Below are 19,371 nucleotides of genomic sequence, written 5' to 3' on the forward strand. Positions count from 1 at the left end.
CAACATTTAAAATTGATTTATTATTTTCAAAGACTGATATCCTTCCCTAATCAAAGACATCTAAATCATAATTTAGCCTTGTGACGGAATCTCTGGATTTTGAATGGCGTCATGTCGTAAGATGGCGCTTTGTTCGTGGCCATTTCCGCCAGCACTTTTCCAACCACTGGAGCAAGCTTGAACCCGTGACCTTTAACATTAAAACATTAACCTTAACTGACCGTAATTATTAATCAAAGTGAAATTGGATTTAGTTTGGAAGGTATTTACTCGCAATGAAAATATCTGGTTAAACTATTGACATATTTTGACAAGTATGTTAGTATTTGAGATGTATGTATTTTGTCAGCTTTCATTGACTGATAACGCACCTGAAAATCCTGCTCCAATAATAATGTTCCTCCAAGATGGATGGTGGTCCAAAATTAAGTCTTCATCTTCGGACCACTACATAAATCAGACTTATATCATTGTAATACTGAGATTGAAAATCTGTATTAACTAGATGTCTCATTCTTAAACATGTTTCCTTGACAACATTGAAATGGTATAACCACGATTTCTCTAATCTTTGGAAAAACCATTCGATGATATAAAAAAAAACCACCATTTTCTTTAAAATTCTTGGCTTTTATTTTCTTAAAAAAGTATCTACGTATTATTTGTTAAATATATAATTAATAAAAGCCCTGCCCCCCCCCCCTGCCCCCGCCCCAAACCAACCTCTACGGGCAAAAAAACCCAAAATTAATCGAAGCCCTGATCCCCCACCACCCCCACTCCACCACTCCGGGAAGAAAACCATGTTTAATAGTTACAAATCTAATACCGTATACATGCAGGTTTCAGCAATGGCGGGCTCCGCTTCTAGTTCCGGGAAATGTCGGGCGATGTACCTCTTCATCTTGTCTATGACCCAGGAGTCATCAGCCTTATCTCTAGAGTCAGGGTCCACCTCGGGCCCCCAGTGAAGACAGATCTTTTGAACATAATTATAATCTTGACTATATTTTTGGTTAACATTTTATGAATTGTTCGTTATTAGGTATGATTGGTAAATGCCGTCTCTAAATTAAGCAAATACTTCACTATTCTTTTATTTTTCTGATGGATATAAACATCTATTTGTAACTTTACAGTATGTGAATAGTACAGTAGGTCTCGAAGTATTTTTTTTGCATATCTGCACTCACTGAAACGCGCAAATACACGTACATGCAGTAATTAGTTGGATAAGTTAAAGTGGTATTATCTTATCGACATACTGGATTTGAATTATATGCATTTTTATAAAGAGGAATAAAAGCAACAAAAAATGATGGTTCTTGTCCATTAACCGTTCACCCTGTTAGAATTAAATGATCACTGAAAAGGGGATATAACTCTCACATTGAAAAGATGTCAAATGGTAGTTACCAAAGTTCAAAACCTATAGCTAGTATTATAAAAGTTTTAACTATAATATTGTAAAGCAGTTACAACAAGACAAGCAATATAATTGCTTTCGTTAGCTCCTCACTGTTACGTGTAAAATGATATATTATATAACATTGTAAGTATGCTTTCTTTATATAAATTTATACAAACTAATGTGTACCACAAGCAAAATAAGATACATCCTACTTCGACCCATTGCAACTTGAAGGAGGCAATGCAGAGAAAGTGCCTTATTTATTAAGTATCTCAAAAATAGAACGCACAACATCACAGCGGGGTTCAAACCATGCAGCGATCTTTAAGTTGCTGGCCAACACCTATATACCTGACTGACCATGCAGTGATGTACAAAACAAAAAGTACAGAAATAAGTTAAAATTGTAACAGGGTGACCTTTGATTATCTAACTACCTCGACCAAAGCTCAGATAGTACAGTAAACACCTGTGTGACAGGTGTGTCTTACCTTGACCAGTCCCGGGTACTCCTTGGGTAGCACAATTACACCTGACAGTGTGACAGGTGTGTCTTACCTTGACCAGTCCCGGGTACTCCTCAGGTAGCACAATTACACCTGACTGAGTGACAGGTGTGTCTTACCTTGACCAGTCCCGGGTACTCCTCAGGTAGCACATTTACACCTGACTGAGTGACAGGAGTGTCTTACCTTGACCAGTCCCGGGTATTCCTCGCTAGGAAGTCCGTACACGGCGTAGTTATCCACGGCGTTCTCTTGGAGGAACACAGGGAATCGATCCGCGCCGTACCCCCCGGGCACCCTCTCCCTCCAGTACAGCACGTTGATTCTCAATACCTGGAAAAAAGGTTGTCAGCAGCAATTATTGTGTCGCTGTGTGGCTATTTCAACACGAAGAATTACATTTTTTCCCTATTCAATGTCTTTAAGATACGGCTATAATTGACCAATGAAAATTAAGTCGAGCAACAAAACTAGTGTTACTTAATACAACAAACAACAAGAGAGAAGTCTTTGATTAAAATCTGAAATATTGTTTTATTGATAATAACACGATGGGTCAACTTAGTTCTAAACTATGACAGATGGTACATGTACCTTCAGGGGTAGGGTGAGCTGTAGTTTGGGGAGGAGCTTGGTGGCCCACGCCCCCACCGTCAGCACCACAGAGTGGGCCCTGTACTGGTGGCTGCTGGTCCTGACCCCCACGGTGTCCCCAGGAATAATGTCCAACACCTTCTCCCCGTCCCGTAGTTCACCGCCAAACCGACGGAAAGTCTCCTACATAATACAAATGATACCAAACAAAAATGAATTCTTTTAAAATGCAACTAATGTTTTACATATAACGTTAATGTAACTGTTACTGGATAAAAAAGAGTTTTGTATCGTTTCCTGTGTAAGAGTACCAATAGTTGATAAAGGCCATGTGTTGTGTTGTATTTTTAAAAAGATTCAAGTTTGTAAAGGTAAAACTCGTTTAGTGCGAACATGAATAAATTATAGTGAAATTAGGGACTGATCCTAATTTTCTGAGGGCTGAAAACTTTTACAGGAATACTTGAAATCCTTGACGGTACCAAACTTGGATATAACGAGTAAACGGATAAGTGGATGGATTTTTAAAGTACCGTAGAGCGAAAAACGTAGTGAAACATTTTATATTGATTTAGGTAATAATAGTTTCAAACGTTGACATTATTATAATTAACTTTATTTTAAAGATTATGAACATTAGTGTCCCTTAAAGTCCTTCATTTAACAATCCAATAAAATAAGGTTCTCAAAATAACAAGTGGTATATCATTCAATTTTTCGATATCGCGCGCCACATGGTAGTGAAGATTACAGCCATCCGTAATCTGTAAATGACCCTTAAAAAAATAAGTTACAAGTTTACACCACGACCCCCTGTTCTACCCGTGACTGTTCTTACTTGGTATGATATCAGAGCTTTGTCCGCCCGCAGTATCCCCCCTGACTTGTCCACGACGAATGTGTAGTTCCGGGGAAACTCAATCATGGGGTAGGCTTGCTTCACTCCTTGGTAGTCCATCACTTGATGGGGGATCCCGTGCCGCTGTAGACAGCGAATCGTCCCCATAGTAAATGTGTCGCCCGGCGCTCCCATGGTCAGCATGCCCGTTTCTCTAAAAGCGGTTGAAGACTTGAGGTATTCCAAAATAGCTAATTTGAAAGAGCGCCAGAAAAATTTACATAGTTCTGGAAACTCATACAAATATTGTTGCAAAAGTTGATTTTCCCGTAAGTAATTTGAATGTCTTGATTTACCGGAATATTTTCCTCCCAGACTCCCGTTCTAACGTTTCCCACAGCGGGAACGCCTCTTTCATCATGACAGTGTAGTACTCCAGTTCTCCATACGCTTTCCTGGTAATCCGGGTCTGACCGTGCGAACTTCCCCGGGAGTGGGGCAGGGGAAACTGGACACAGACAAAAAAATAAAAGATTTCAAAATATACAAGTTCTCTTTTAAATTTTTGCGTCAACTTTCAAATGGACTTATTCGGAACAAAGACCAGTCTATTACAACAACGATAGAGATGCGTACTGGAAATAAATTCGGTTAGCTTAGAACGTATAGAGAGACCGAAACAATTAGGATGTATTATCGTTTTAAAGGTATTCCTATCTTACCTGTTCCAGTAGGAGAGTTTTCTTCCCTTGTTTGGCCAGTTGGTAGGCTGTAGAGGACCCTTCAATCCCGGCACCCACCACTATGACGTCATAAATATCCATGCTTCTATTGGTAGACAAAGCAATTATATATTACCTCTAGATCTGTTATAGTCACTGAGTTAAATAGTAATGAAAAATAACAACGCTTAGTTTCCCTTGCAGTAAAAAATGTCATATGAATAATTGTGCATTAATTTTCAATTTTGTTTCCACGTTTGTCCTACAACGTTCTGTGGCTTGCAATATTTAGGGGATGTGTGTCTAAATTAAAATTGGAAACCGTTGTTATGGTAACCTCCCAGAAAATTATGTAGGAATAATATTTTGTTTATTTTTCTATTTATTCTTGAAACGTTTAACTTGATAATTTAAAGCTTATTCTTTGGCGTTAACTACCATGTTCTCAATTTTTATGCAATATATGTATTATAGTTGAGACCGACTTAACAAGGCCGAGACTACTCATCCTTCATATTTTTATAAAATTTCATACTTTTTATATCAATTATTTTTCTATCAAAAAGGCCCCGGCAAGCGAATTTGGGCGTTGGCCATCTGAATACAACAACACGTGTACACACTTGGCGATCTAAAGTGTAAAAATTTAAACAATAAAATGCTTTCTTTGGTGATTCATTCGGGATATGAAGGTAGCGACATCGCAGAAAAATACATAAACTGCGTTCGCGGGTTAAGTAATTTTTTTCTGCAATGATTGGCCTGCAATGTATATGACAATAAAGGAATTTCTAATAAAAGAGCGTCAAATTCTCCGGGGGTCTAAATCTGGGGGGGGGGGCGATGTTGTGGGTGTTTCTGTCCTCAAGCAGCTATGAACCCGGGTTAGCGGGTTATGTAATTTTTTTCTGCAATGATCGCTACCCCGCATGAATCATCAAAGACATCTTTTTACTATTTATATTTAAATCTTTCTTTTCACAATTAAATAAATTGGTCCTAAAAAGTAAAAAAAAATTGGCTCCAAATTATTCTTAATGTACATCAATACGTTAGATAAAAGAAAATGCCAAATCGTCTTCAATGGGAATTTTAGTATGACAATCAATAATCATGATTTTTCGGGCAGTCCGTGCTTTTTTTCCAGGTCGCTGAAGGTTTCGACCAATTGATAAACGGGGCGTGTAGATTTCAGTCCCACTAGTTTCTACAGAGCTACGAATGTATGAATTAATTTCCGTAAGAAATTAGAGGGAATCGTACTAGGTTGATGTAAATAAAAAATTAATACTTGTATACATGCATTCAATAATTGAAAATTACATAACTATGAGTAGTAAAGAATTATTCTTTTGACTTTTATAGGGTTGATCATTACAGCCGGTACATGATCAAATCTATCATAAAGCCATTTAGTATTAATTTGATTTGATTTGATCACGTGTTCGACTGTACTGATCGCATAAAAGTCACCGATTAATTCCTTATTCCTAAAAATTTTTTTTTTCATATTTATTTAACCACCAATGTTTACCTTTAATCGAAAAACTTGGCACTATTTTGGAAAATATTAAAGGGACTTGGATACGATTTGAGATCAAAAATTTTATTTTAATTTGTTATGCATAAAATGGTTTACTGGTGCATTTTAAATGATTGACCAAAATATTGAATGTTAAATTCAAGTTACAAGCGAGATACAGAGGTTAGAATTGATTGTTATGTAAACAAAGCTCGAGTCTTATAGTTGTTTACAAAAATGTAATGTAGAGAAATACCATTTCTTAGACAAAATGACATGTAAAAAACAATTTAAACTAATTCAATATCTTCATAAATACTATTATCAACAAAAGAAAGATACATTTGATTGAAACTTACACCAATACAACACATATGTAAAAAATGACAATATTCGAAGTTTGTTTACAAAACAAAGAATTATGAACTATGTATCTTGCTTATAACTTGATATTTCACTTTCAAATTTTGACATAACATTATAAACTTCTATACTTATCAGTATAAACATTGAAAATGAAAAAATAAAATTTGAAAATTTTTAAGGAAATCGTGTCCAAGTCGTGATATTAATAAAAAGGTGTGCTATCAATAAAGTCATATTTGTAATGAATTAATTTTGTATTTTGTTAGTTTTTATCATTTCTTTCATTTCCTTTTTTTAACTTATTCATTTACTTTCAGTATAAGGAAGGATTTGAATTCAAAATTAATAAATCCACTGTTTCCCTTCTGGCAACTTCCGATGATTATTGTTTAAAATGTGCTCCATACATGTTAATGAAATTGTTTACACTTTTTTAGTTGCTGTATTAATAAATATGAAATAATCTTGGATCACAGACGTTCGGTAGTTTTGAGTTTTGTAGAGTAAAGTTTACTTGAAGATAAAAGACTTTAAACCTAGTGTAAGCATTTATGCAAAATAATTTAAAACGCATGTCTGTACAAAACATGCATCCCTGGCTAAACCAGAATTAGATTTGATTAATTAAGACGGTTCTCTTTTGACCATACCCTCTTGTATCAATTTCATCTTTCGACAAAACATGGTCAGTCAAAAGTTCCATGTAAATTGCATGGGGGCATTAAACTTACCTATATTCTGACCTACTCGAGCTCCGCTGACACTAGATTCCTGTGTACACAAACTGTATATACATCTACATTTTACCTATCAGTCGGGGTGGGCGACTAAATCCTCTATCATTATAACATGTCTATGGAGCGCCGTAGCAGGCAAAATTGAATACTAGGTGAAGTATGCTTTCATTTTTTTACTGCGTAGATCGCTTACAACGGCAACTTATCTTATATCTGGGGGTGAATAGGAATATGTGTTACGACGTCCTGACCCACAAAGGTTTGTTCCGTCACAAGGTAACGCGCGATTTACATGTCATTCTACCATTATTGCTAAATTTTAAAATAGACAAAGACATCATTATCCTGTAAATAAATGGGGAAAAGTTTTAAAAAAAAGCGTTATTCTTGTTTTATATTTTATGAAAAGGTAAAGATCAAAGGAGATATAATCATTGTTAAGGCACAACTACATGGGATGAGGCACATTTTCAATAAACCTTATTCCAAAACAAGAGGCCAGGTGTTGTATGTGTGAATATTTTCCAACAAATGAATTCTATTATATCAAGTTCTTCTTTGAAATTATCAAATTTTTGACGTTTTAATTAACTTTTTCACCGTTTAAAACGAAGTAATACATAAACGTGTATAACATTAAAAAATAGTTGTTATCATACTGTAAAAAATGGGTTTTTATAAAACATTCAAATCACACATCTTTGAACCTTTTATTTAGTATTGTGTATGGCTATTGTTTCAACACAAGTAACGGATGTCAATTTATAGTCGCAATTGGAGGTCATGGAAGTCAAACAAATCACGACGAGAAAAGTTCAGGTTGATGATGTAAACAATTTTAATCTATAATACTTCTTTATTCTCTCATTTTCAAAACATCTCAAGATATAATTTACAACTAATGTTAACTTTACTGAGCTATAATTTAGCGTTATGTTTGAATCGCTGAATCCTGAATTTAGTCATATCGTAAGATGGCGATTTGTTCAATGCCAGCTCTGTTAAAAGCTTTCCAACCACCGGGGCGATCTTGAATCCATGCCCTACAACGATAAACATCATTAATTTATTTTTCAAAACAACTACGTCAACAATACTATCCTTTTTTCAGAATTTCAGAATGTTTTCATTAACAATATTTCAGCATCACAACATCAAGTGCTATCGTCATTGAACATAAATGGATAATTTGAAATGTCATGATATATAAACAAGTCTGTATACAAAATTGAGTTTTACGAAAACGAGGGGAAAAGTACAATGTACAGGTTTCTAATCCATTTTCACGCATGTACCGTACACCACTTTTTCTCGCAGCAAACATTTTTCACAAATTTACATATAAAAAAAGGGTTAATATGGAGCTGTTCTCCAATATCTTGCGAGTTTGTAAAAAATTGAAATAAAAATATTTAAATCAATAATGAAATAGAAGCTACAGTTATAAGGTATACGTTGTCTTTTTTAATGGGGGGGGGGGGGGGGGGGTATCAGTCTGCCTACCCCTTTCAAAAACGATGCTATGCACCTGCTTTTATTACCTGAAAATCCTGCTCCTATGATTATATTTCGCCAGGATGGATGCCGGTCAAGGATAAAATCTGTGTCAGGGGACATCTGGAGTAAACATTGCATAGAATGTGTATATTCAGAAAGACTAATGATGTGTTCCCGTTATGTACACGTTTGGAAAACAGTTTTGTGAAAAATTGAAAAGAAATTACACCAAGCACTTCTAGCAAACTGTTTGAAGCAATTGGCACCTTACCTAAACTTTCTCTCATTAAAATAAACCCCTTCCTCATAATGTCAGGTGCCTGTGTTTGAAATGTCAAGAAATATATCGTCGAATATATATATATACCGTATACATGCATGTTTCAGCAATGGCGGGCTCCGCCTCTAGTTCCGGGAAATGTCGGGCGATGTACCTAATCATCTTGTCTATGACCCAGGAGTCATCAGCCTTGTCCCTGGAGTCAGGGTCCACCTCGGGCCCCCAGTGAAGGCAGATCTTGAATGCATATCCAATAGGTGAGTAAAGCTTAAAACCTCTTGCTGTATTTATTTTAAAACAGCTGCATGCATGTACATACACATTATCAAATCTTATTTGTATTTATAAATCAGATGCTGAATAATAACAGGCACGTAGCATCGTTTTTGAAAGGTGGGGGGGGGGGGCAGACTCATCCAAAAAATCTTGACAAGCAAAAATACATAAAAGAGAAAAAAGGTTACTTTACATGTACAGGTATCCCCATTCTGACCTTGACTAAGCCAGGGTATTCCTCGCTCGGACTCCCAAACACTGCGTAGTCGTCCACAGCCTTCATCTCGTAAAACGTCGGGAACTTATCGGCCCCATACCTACCAGCCACTTTCTCTCGCCAATACAGGACAGAAATTCTTAACACCTGAAAAATATTTTTGAATATTTTATATAACTGCTGATGTATGTATATATGAAAAATGCTTTCGAACGAAAACTGAGATAAGCAATAAAACTGGCGTTACGTGACATAAACTATGCTAGAAGCCTTGTGTGTCCCATGAGCATGATCATGATCTAATCTCACTTAAAAATTATTAATTCTCGACAAATCTTGCTGAGATTGATCTTGATGACGCAATAGGTCACCTAAACGCTACATAATGTAGACTTATACCTTTAAAAGAGACTTTATTAATTTAAGTCGCAGAGAGCATTTATCTGTTTTACATTATGTAATTATACTTTGAGGGGTAGGGTGAGCTGTAATTTGGGGAGGAGCTTGGTGGCCCACGCCCCCACCGTCAGCACCACGGAGTGGGTCCTGTAGTGGTGGCTGCTGGTTCTGACCCCCACGGTGTCCCCAGGAATAATGTCCAACACCTTCTCCCCGTCCCGTAGTTCCCCGCCAAACCGACGGAAAGTTTCCTACAAAATGCAAATGGTACCAAAAGAAATGAATTCTTTTAAAATGCAACCAATGTTGTACATATAACTTGAAGGTAACAGTTGCTAGACAGAAAAGAGTTCTGCATTGTCAATGAGCCAAAGCGTATATCAATGATGTTTTTTTTTTTTTTTTGTAAAACTGTCTCTCTCAACTAAAGGATAGTTGCGCCTGCAACTTGCCGCTTATGTAGGCTTTTGCACCCCTGACAAAAGTAAGCGTACGGCATTAATCATGTCACCGCTTGCGCTTGTCTCGGGGGGGGGGGGGGGGGGGGGGGTCTGATCTTGACTGATAATAACTAAAGTTTAATTAATCAACGCTTGCTTCAAATGATTGTTCCTATATTCATAAACAGATTATATACATTCCTTTATGGACATTTAATGTGTCTAGAATAATATATAAAATAAACAAATCAGGCACGTAGCATCGTTTTTGAAAGTGGGGGGGGGGGGGGGGGCATACTCATCCAAAAAATCTTGACAAGCAAAAAAAAAAAAAAAAAGGTTATTTTCCAAAATCCTTAAAATCCTAATCCTAGTCCTTATTGTCAATTCAATTTTTCACATGGTTCTATAAAAGTGGGAGGGGGGGGGGGGCAACTCCATGTTGATTCAATTTTTTGTATGTAAAAAGAAACATCTTTGCAACATCTTTGCTGCGCAATAAATTGGGAAGGCCAGGCCCTCCCTGACCCCCCCCCCTCCCCCCGATGCTACGTGCCTGCAAATAAGTTTCTGACAACTTTCAGCCAAGATTAAACAGGCCAAACTGTTGGCAGTTGCAAGACATATATATTTTTTCTATATAAGAATAAAGATTTTTCGTTTATTTTTACACAACGTAAATGGGTAGCGGTTATGACTTACACGCATTCAGTTCTACATTTAGTCTATTTAAACACATTGTTATTTAATAAAACTTTTTTTTTTCGTCCTCTGTAGCTTCTGTTGTCCAAGATCGGTGTTCTCCGGTATACATACTTGGTACGACAACAAAGCCTTGTCGGCCATCAGAATGCCTGCTGAATCGTCCAGGACAAATGTGTAGTCCCGCGGGTACTCTATCATCGGGTACAGCTGCTTCATCTGGTGGTAGTCCAGGACGCGGTGGGGAATCCCGTGACGATGTAAACACGGGACCGTCCCCCTTGTGAAGGCATCCCCAGATCCCACTGCTAGCATCCCAGTTTTTCTATAAACAATAAACACAGTTTTGATGTATTTGGACTTAGTTTTTTTAGAAAGTAAAAAGGCCTGGTTATATGGTGGGGTATACAGAGTTTTGAAATAAGCAAAGAAAGTCCCCAAAATATTGCACTTTTTGAAAGGTGAAAATAATGCTACTAGCTCTGCTGTTTGTAAAACGTTCATGCTGAGTGCACAGCAAGGAAATTTCCCATAGACTTCTGAATCTAAATATCAAAGTACTGAAAGTACTGGAAAGCGGTTAGCAAGGTTGATTTCATGTATGCATTGTGCATGCGCAATCGGAAATAGAAATCGACATGTAATGAATGAATGAACAGATTATATATCAGAAATCTACTGCCCTTCCTGCCAGACATACAAATAATCAGAAGAGCTAAATTATGATAATTAATATATAAAGATAACAAAACGATAAAAAAAATTGCATGGTATTTTAACGGAGAGGGCGATAATACACATCACTCACATCCTCATATATTTGAGCAAAGTAAGAGTTTAATATTCACGTAAAATTGTGAGCTATATTACATGTAGATTGAAAGTGCAGAGAGAGAGAGAGAGAGAGAGAGAGAGAGAGAGAGAGAGAGAGAGAGAGAGAGAGAGAGAGAGAGCTTTTTTTCATAATTAAAACAACACTCACTACTAACAATTTAGATTAAACAAATCTCTCTTCGACGCGAACCGATTTTTACACAGGTGGGGCGAATGGGCGAATACACTAAAATGTTAAAATGTATCGGTGGAGAATACATACAGGGCAAACAAAATCAATTTGATCCGCAAATCACACAGTGTTATGTTTATACTGTTTGAAAATCACTAATATCCACAAAGCACACAGTGTTGAGTTTATATTGTGTGGGGTTAATTCATCAAAGTTAATTTGAACATTTTATAACCACTCTATACGTAAGAACATGTAAAAAATTCAATTCTTTATTTAGAACAGTTTGATGTTACTAGGATACAGGTTTCAGAACCATGATTTCATTGGTTATATTTAAATATTGAATATCGAATTTCAAATCTTGAATCTAGTATTTCGAATCTCGTATCTTGAATCTCGAATCTCGAATTATCCTTCTGGGCTTTCGTACATATTTGATAGCTATACATGTATATCGTGACATCACAGTGAAAAGAAACACTGGGTATTTTCAACATTAGTTTAGTTTAAACAATATTTTATTATGTAAAAAAATATCACATAATAGGATTGGGCAGCAGGCAATCTGCCTATTTGAGCCCTCTCCTTTAACAGTCAATTTGACAAACATTGATGGTACAATGTAACAATAGTAGAGAAAAATAAAGGAAAAAAAAAAATAAATAAAAAAAATAAGTGGAATAAAAATGCTTGGTACCGGGTATTATTTATGTACAAAATGAAAAATAGTTGTAGAAAGCTAGCAATTCAGCTGTTTGAGTGACACTGTGAATAATGCATTAAAACTTAAATCTTTTGGTAGCTAATATATAATCATGTACAATCTTAAATATAGCAACATTTTCGTTATAAGGCAAACTACTGTCCCCATATAATAATAAGTCCAGAGAGATGGGGATATCTAAGTGTAAATTACTTATTGACTGTATAAAAACTTGCCTCTGTGCATCATAATGTGGACAGACAAAAAAATAATGATAAGCATTTTCAGATACATAACCACACATATCACAAATAGAATTTTCACACAAAAAATGATTGAATAGGTCAGCATTTAAATTGCTTGCATTATTTCTTATCTGACAATGTATAATATTTGCTTTTCTGTTTCCAAAGTCATAAAGTTTGTTTGGCTTTCTAAAGAATATGTTTTTTATGGCTGTTTTGAATGAAGACTCAGTTGGTAAAATTCTAATGTGAAAAGGTAATTCATTCCATAATTTTATAGATGAAGGTAGAAAGCTGTTCATAAAGGCAGTTGTTTTTATCTGGGGTATAACAAATTTAAAATCATCTTGGTGTCTTAGTGAGTAATTATTTTGCGGTGTACATGGCATAAGTAAATCCTGTAGATATTTGGGAGCAAGACCATGGACCATTTTATAAAATAATGTGAGTTTATGAACCTTCCTTCTATCTGATAGTAGATCAATACCCAATTCATCATATAGAGCTGACCTGGATGAGTTACTTCTAAGACCTGATATAATCCTTGCAGCAGTTACTTGGATATCTTCTAGAAGTTTAACTTCTCTATCATAACAATTATCCCAAACTATATCAGCATATTCTAAAACTGGTCTTATAAATGAAAAATATATTTTTTTTAGAGAGCATCTACATAGCTTATATTTAACAAGTTTCAAAAGGTTTAACCTTATACAAGCTTTTTCATGAATAGAATTAATATGTTGTTTCCAACCTCCATCATATTGGAGATTTACTCCAAGATGGATGTGACTATCAACTTTTTGTATAAATGGACCATGGACACCAAACTGCACAGGGGGATGAGATATATTTTTTCTACTGAAATCAAGGTTTTTGGTTTTACTGGGATTAAAATCAACTGCCCATATGTCAGACCATTTACATATTTTGTCAAGATCAGAAACAAGTGAATTTGTTACAGCATGTGTGTCATTGTCAACAATAACATATATAGAAGTGTCATCAGCAAAAAGACGAAGATTGTTTGATATATCATAAGACATGTCATTAATATATAATAAAAATAATAAAAAATTTTCAACATTGATATAAATGGTATCACTGATATCATTTAAAACGTATTCTGTATAAGACAATGGAATTCTTAAAATATACCGGAATATTTTCCTCCCAGACTCCCGTTCTAACGTTTCCCACAGCGGGAACGCCTCTTTCATCATGACGGTGTAGTACTCTAGCTCTCCATACGCTTTCCTGGTAATCCGGGTCTGACCGTGCGAACTTCCCCGGGAGTGGGGCAGGGGAAACTGGACACAGACAAAACTCGAACAGGAATTTCAAAAATACAAGACACCATTTGAATTATTTTCACATGATTTGTTTACACAGTTGCCATTTAACAAAAAGTTTGAAAGAAATCAAAACAGGTACATAAAATCAATTTCAGAAATAATTAACATTACTTGTATTTCTGATTGTCATGGGGAAAACATCGTTGAACTTATCTTAAGTATAGGATATAAATCGGAGCATGTTTGACTCATTTCCTTACTTCGTTTGTTGTTTTGTGGGGGGAGGGGTTGTTTTTTCGGGGGGGGGGGGGTATTATTTCCCGGTATCTATAGATATTAAAAGCCCATAGTCAACACAATTTTGGTAGGTTTTTTCATGAGATGCGTAAACTTTACTGTTTAGTACCTGGAGTGGATCAGTCATATCTGACCGTACACTCATCTGCACCTCTTTGTTGGGATTGACGTACTGCATTGCCATCATAGGGACGTGAAATAATGTTGCAATTAATTCTATATAATTTAATCAAATGTTATTATAGCTTTTACATGAAAAATTCTAATACAGAATTACTAAGTAATGAAACTAAAAATGTTACGTAAACACCAGATTTACCTGTTCCAGTAGGAGAGTTCTCTTCCCTTGTTTGGCCAGTTGATAGGCTGTAGAGGACCCTTCAATCCCGGCACCCACCACTATGACGTCATAAATAGCCATAATTTCTGTCAATTAATATGTAAAAATGACACACACGAATACCTGTTTATTATAATGCTATAACGGTTGCAGGTAAAAAAAATTCTAAAGATCAGATATTATTAAACAACTGTTAAAAGCACAAATTCATCACACATCAGGGTCTGTTTTAAACCATGTACATAACCAGCAATCTAAATAAATTACATAGTAAATATCTAATTATGCATACACATGTGGTGACACAATATTTATTTTTCATATATACCTTTATACTTTACATCCAGTTACATGAGTTTGTTTCAACGCATTATTTCTAATGTTTTAGAAGTAATGGTTACCAAGTCACCCGCAACCGCTGTATACAGTATTATCCGCAAAACTTGGTATAAATTATGAGAACATGTACAGATGTATACAACCCATCCGTCACTGAATGCAGTTATTTTATAGATATTTACTTAACAAGTTCCAACCGGATATATCTACCATTACAGCGTTAAAGAGTTACAGGTTGTTGTAAAAATGCACCCTTTTGATATTTCCATACATTGTCCCTATGATACTACATGTAAATAACAGATTTATAAAAAATAAAACACAAAAATACACTTAATTAACTACTTGTAACGTAATTAACTGCCTGAATAAATTTAAACCATCCACACAATATTGACCCCCGACCTTTTGAGTCGCAGTTTTCATCAAATCTTGTGGATCTGTCAGTGAATGCAGTAAACTTGAACTCTACGGCGAACCGCATGTAACCTGCGCGTAAAAACTAGACTGAAAGGGTGAACCAATCAACTTGCACTGGAGATCTAGATCTGATGAATAGACACTCATTATATATTAATTTTTTGGAATAAAATGTTAAAGAGACAGTACGGCGCATCTTATCATAAAAACCGACTTCAAATTTTCCGATCGGGTTCGGTACTTTTGTACTACACATAAATGTATAAACTTTCAGAAAATTACAAAGTTCCCCATAAATTAAATCTAGTAATCATTTCATTAAAATTAGTTACATGTATTACGTATAACCTATACATATTTACATCACAACGTGTTTCGGGGTTAGCCTTCTATACTATTTCGCATGCGTATTTACTGTAAACAAAACACATGCAGGGCTCGCGAAGATTCTCCTGGACATATTTGTTGATAAAAATATGTCTTTTCTACTTCTCCCAGGTAATAATTGTTCAAAGTTTTTAAAATAACCACAATTATTATTTTGTAAGCATCTATTTTTCGTGTTAATCATGAGTTGCTACAACTTAAATTCTTTTTTGTAAATGAGGCCATTTGAGGGATTATTTGGCATATTTATATCTGTTCATTTTAAAATGAACCGAAATTGGTAAACCATTTAAAAATTATCGAGAAAATGATGATGTGTTCCATCTAGAGAGACCCTTCAACCTCGTATGACCGTAGTCAGACGAAGATCTTGTAGTTTTCAGCACGTGTCAATTACTGTCAATCAAAGTCCACGTGGTACAAATAAACGATATAAGATTATTCCGGTTTGTACGACCCTTAAATTTCCGGAAGCTTATAATTAAATTAATTAAGTATGTGAAAGGGGTTTTTATGTATTTCAAGTATTACAATCAACGTTATTTCTTATTTCCTAACTATTCAAAAGGTAAATCTAAAGTTATTCACACGTGTTTTAGCTGTAATGTCTCTTAAATAAAAACTACTACATGTATATATTTTATTTTAACAAGACATTTTCTCGTAATTATAAGATTATTAACTCGTTATAATGAAGGAGATCTTTTCTCGTAATAACCCGATAAGTATCTCGTAATAACGAGATAGTTAACTCGTAATAACGAGATCTTTCCTCGTAATTGTATGATAAAAATATTTTTATGTGGGCCTATTCGTCTTTCGTAGTAATGTGTGCGCAAATAGTGAAATTCGCCGAATGCCTAATACCATGCATGTAATCTTCTTTAATAAATTTCATTTTATGTTAAAAGTACGAACCCTTTCAATTCAGGGCCATACCACCCTACTTTAGCGGTTAAATGTCGGTGGAGCCTCTAAATTAAATAATATTACGGCTTTAACATTTCCGTTAGAAACATACACATGGTCCTTTATTAAAGGACAGCAAATTGTATCATTATATTCCTGTCGCTCAGTGAATATAATGTTTCCCACTGTGCTTGGCGAGGACTAACGTTAACGGTTTTACGTGTCCGTATCCATTTGTCAGGAATCATATTATAAAACAAACTGATCAATGCAATTATTGCTGGGTTTTTTTTGTCAATACGATGATTTAGCAACCCAAAGAGTACAATATTCACTAAGCCAAAGGCTCACCGAATATTGTACTTCTCGTAGCTAAACCATCGGCTCGGTGAATAGTGTACTTCTCTAAATCATCGTATTGATCGAAAAACAGCAATAATTATTATATTATATGATTCAGCGACGAATTGATATACAGATACATGTATATCAAATTGAGTATTACTAAGCAGGTGAATATAACGTTCTGGTTTTTTTCTAGATTAATGGATATGAACCAATCAGATAGCCAGGAATTAATCAATCATGTAATAAAATAATTAGGCTACGCATTGTTATAGTATAATATTCAACTCGTCCTATTGGGTGTGGTGAATATTGTACATCTCGGGTAGCGAAATCATTGAATTGACCTAAAAAAACCAGCAATGATTATATATTATTCACCTGCACGTGACTATTTTTTTTTTTTCATTGTAATGAGAGGTTATCATCATTTCTGTTTACCAATTAATACATTTCGCGTTACTCGCGTTCGGCAATGACACTCGCCTGATGTTAACAAGCTAAATTAAGTTAAGCTGGTATGGGACTCCTCCATGTTGTGACGTATTATTTATCGAAATAAACAATAAAATTAACAATAAATTTATTAAAAGTTTCTTTCCTAAAGTACATATATTCATCTAACGGCGTAGCGCAGTGGGTTAGAGGGTTCACTACGGATCTATAAGTCGTGGGTTCGAATTCAGCTGAGGATTATAAAATATTTACCTTTTCAAAAAAATTTAAGACGTATTTTTAAAATAAATATTGTAAAATTTGAAAATTCTGAACTGGTGGAGTATTTTAATTATAATGTACTTTAACCCACATTAAAATCGACAGATGTCCCATACCACCTAAAGTTGACGATATGAAACTCGGTGTCAATGTTGCAATTCGTCATTCAATCATATAATAAAACAATTATGTCTGGGTTCTCCATTGTCATTGTATCATCATTTTTTTAAAAAGAAAGTTATGTTCATTTATTAGGAAAATAAACAAAATATGCTCTAACAATAGTTTGTGTACTTCACATATCATTAAAACATGGGACTTCCTTTCTTTATACATGTATTTTAATGTATGCCATTGTTATTTAATTAGAAAATCTTAAATATTTGTGCATTTTACAGTCTTTTCATACCATTGTAAAGTGGTTTTGAGTGGGGAAAAAAATGAATCAGAATTATGTTTACTTTAGACCATATGTAAAGAGGTATAGCACCCTTTCTCATTATTTCGCCTGCACCTACACCTACACCCGTGTTTGAACGGAAAGAAGCTGTCACAAAAATAGCTTCAGGTACCTGTCGCGATATGCATTTCAAAACCTTTGTACTGTTTTGTAACGATGTCTGTAACAATTAATTGATTTGTCATAAATTCAGGAAACCTGTAAATATAAAAATCTGTGTATAAAGTCAGTCGACATTTGGAACCGTTATAACTTTAAACAAAATTCATTTTATGTATTAGACTTGTGTAATTAGAAAATAGATGTACATGTATAGTGTCTATATTGGATGTGCTTATATTCAGAATTTTAACAAGAGAGTTTTGAAGAAGATAAAACTCAGCAGATTAGATATCTGTAATTAAATCGGTAAACTGTGTAAGTGAAAAAAGAAAAAAAACTTCTTTACTTCAGCGACCTCAAAATCAAAAAGACCTACGCGTTTCTACTAGGCGACGCATATATATAACACTTTTAAAGAAATCCGATTTCCGTTTAATAAATGGCTATATACATGTACAGGATTGCATTTGAAAAGTCACCAATTCTCTAATTTTAAGTAAGAATACATGTACCACGTTAAACTAAAACTAATTCAATGTAAACGTGAACCACAATACCTGTAGAACATAATCTTAGTCGGATGTCTTGGTTTAAACTGGTTCAAATGGTTACCAGGTACATATCCAACTATTTATTGCGTACTTTCTATTTTCTTTTTATATCCCTAAGAAAACCCGAATATTTTAATGAAGTCGTGCAAGATAATTTAGACCCTATAGCACGGTATTTGACGTGTAATTCTGAATTCTTTTAATGTATATAAACTAGATATCGATTGAAATTGAAAATGTCTGGCAGAAGTTTGCAAAAACTCTGTATTGGAGGCGAAATCGTGTGTCAAGTGTGCTATACCTCTTTAAACTTTATGAAGTCTGTTGGGTAATTAAAGCAAAATATAACAATGTCGCTCTATGAGAGAGGCTTTATATCAGCGGTAAGCCTCGTTCGTCATGCGCGGATCGGAGTTTTTTTTTCCAGGGGAGGAGGGGGACCGACGGTTATTTGAGTTTGCCAGGGGGCGTCCGAGGCATATATTTTTTGTAATTTTATAATATAATTTAAAGAAATTTGAATCTTAAGGGGCAAACCCCCTGACCCCCCTCTGGATCTGCGCATGTTTAAGATCGTTGTACACGTGCATTTATTGTAGTATCAACTCCATATAGTCTGACAAGACGTGTTTTACAATATGCCCTAAAATGTGTTTTGTTATTTTGAATAGAGTTACCGCCCATAACCAAAAAGCCAGGTAGATTTTTCTGGAACCGAGCTATACTTTTGACAGAGACATCTGGA

General features: G+C 35.0%; 3 protein-coding genes across 4 annotated transcripts in view; 1 reads left to right on the plus strand and 2 right to left on the minus strand.

The window, feature by feature from the left end:
* Nucleotides 1–6,813, minus strand: LOC128161241 (peroxisomal sarcosine oxidase-like). The gene is made up of 9 exons (XM_052824480.1): nucleotides 6,691–6,813; nucleotides 4,072–4,177; nucleotides 3,706–3,857; nucleotides 3,350–3,563; nucleotides 2,512–2,694; nucleotides 2,104–2,250; nucleotides 830–979; nucleotides 372–447; nucleotides 1–190 (listed from the first exon to the last, which is right to left on the minus strand). The coding sequence occupies exons 2-9, from the start codon at nucleotides 4,171–4,173 to the stop codon at nucleotides 66–68; spliced, it is 1,149 nt and encodes a 382-aa protein (XP_052680440.1). The 5' UTR covers nucleotides 4,174–4,177; nucleotides 6,691–6,813; the 3' UTR covers nucleotides 1–65.
* Nucleotides 3,599–19,371, plus strand: part of LOC128161244 (putative universal stress protein SAUSA300_1656) — a 38,815-nt gene continuing 23,042 nt past the window's right edge. Inside the window, exons 1-2 of the mRNA XM_052824486.1 lie at nucleotides 3,599–3,608; nucleotides 19,350–19,362. The gene's annotated coding sequence lies outside the window, so the exon portion shown is untranslated. The remainder of the gene's footprint in view (nucleotides 3,609–19,349; nucleotides 19,363–19,371) is intronic.
* Nucleotides 7,517–19,371, minus strand: part of LOC128161242 (peroxisomal sarcosine oxidase-like) — a 37,482-nt gene continuing 25,627 nt past the window's right edge. The window contains exons 1-9 of one of the 2 annotated variants that reach the window (XM_052824484.1): nucleotides 14,725–14,869; nucleotides 14,376–14,482; nucleotides 13,623–13,774; nucleotides 10,622–10,832; nucleotides 9,434–9,616; nucleotides 8,967–9,113; nucleotides 8,561–8,710; nucleotides 8,238–8,313; nucleotides 7,517–7,739 (exon numbers count right to left, since the gene is read on the minus strand). In XM_052824484.1, coding sequence (XP_052680444.1) covers nucleotides 7,615–7,739; nucleotides 8,238–8,313; nucleotides 8,561–8,710; nucleotides 8,967–9,113; nucleotides 9,434–9,616; nucleotides 10,622–10,832; nucleotides 13,623–13,774; nucleotides 14,376–14,477 — 1,146 coding nt within the window. In that variant the 5' untranslated portion in view covers nucleotides 14,478–14,482; nucleotides 14,725–14,869 and the 3' untranslated portion in view covers nucleotides 7,517–7,614. Of the gene's footprint in view, nucleotides 7,740–8,237; nucleotides 8,314–8,560; nucleotides 8,711–8,966; nucleotides 9,114–9,433; nucleotides 9,617–10,621; nucleotides 10,833–13,622; nucleotides 13,775–14,375; nucleotides 14,483–14,724; nucleotides 14,870–19,371 lie in introns of those variants that run through there. The other variant, XM_052824481.1, reaches the window with a different exon arrangement.

Source organism: Crassostrea angulata, chromosome 8 (assembly GCF_025612915.1).
Source record: "Crassostrea angulata isolate pt1a10 chromosome 8, ASM2561291v2, whole genome shotgun sequence".
Lineage (NCBI taxonomy): Eukaryota > Metazoa > Mollusca > Bivalvia > Ostreida > Ostreidae > Magallana > Magallana angulata.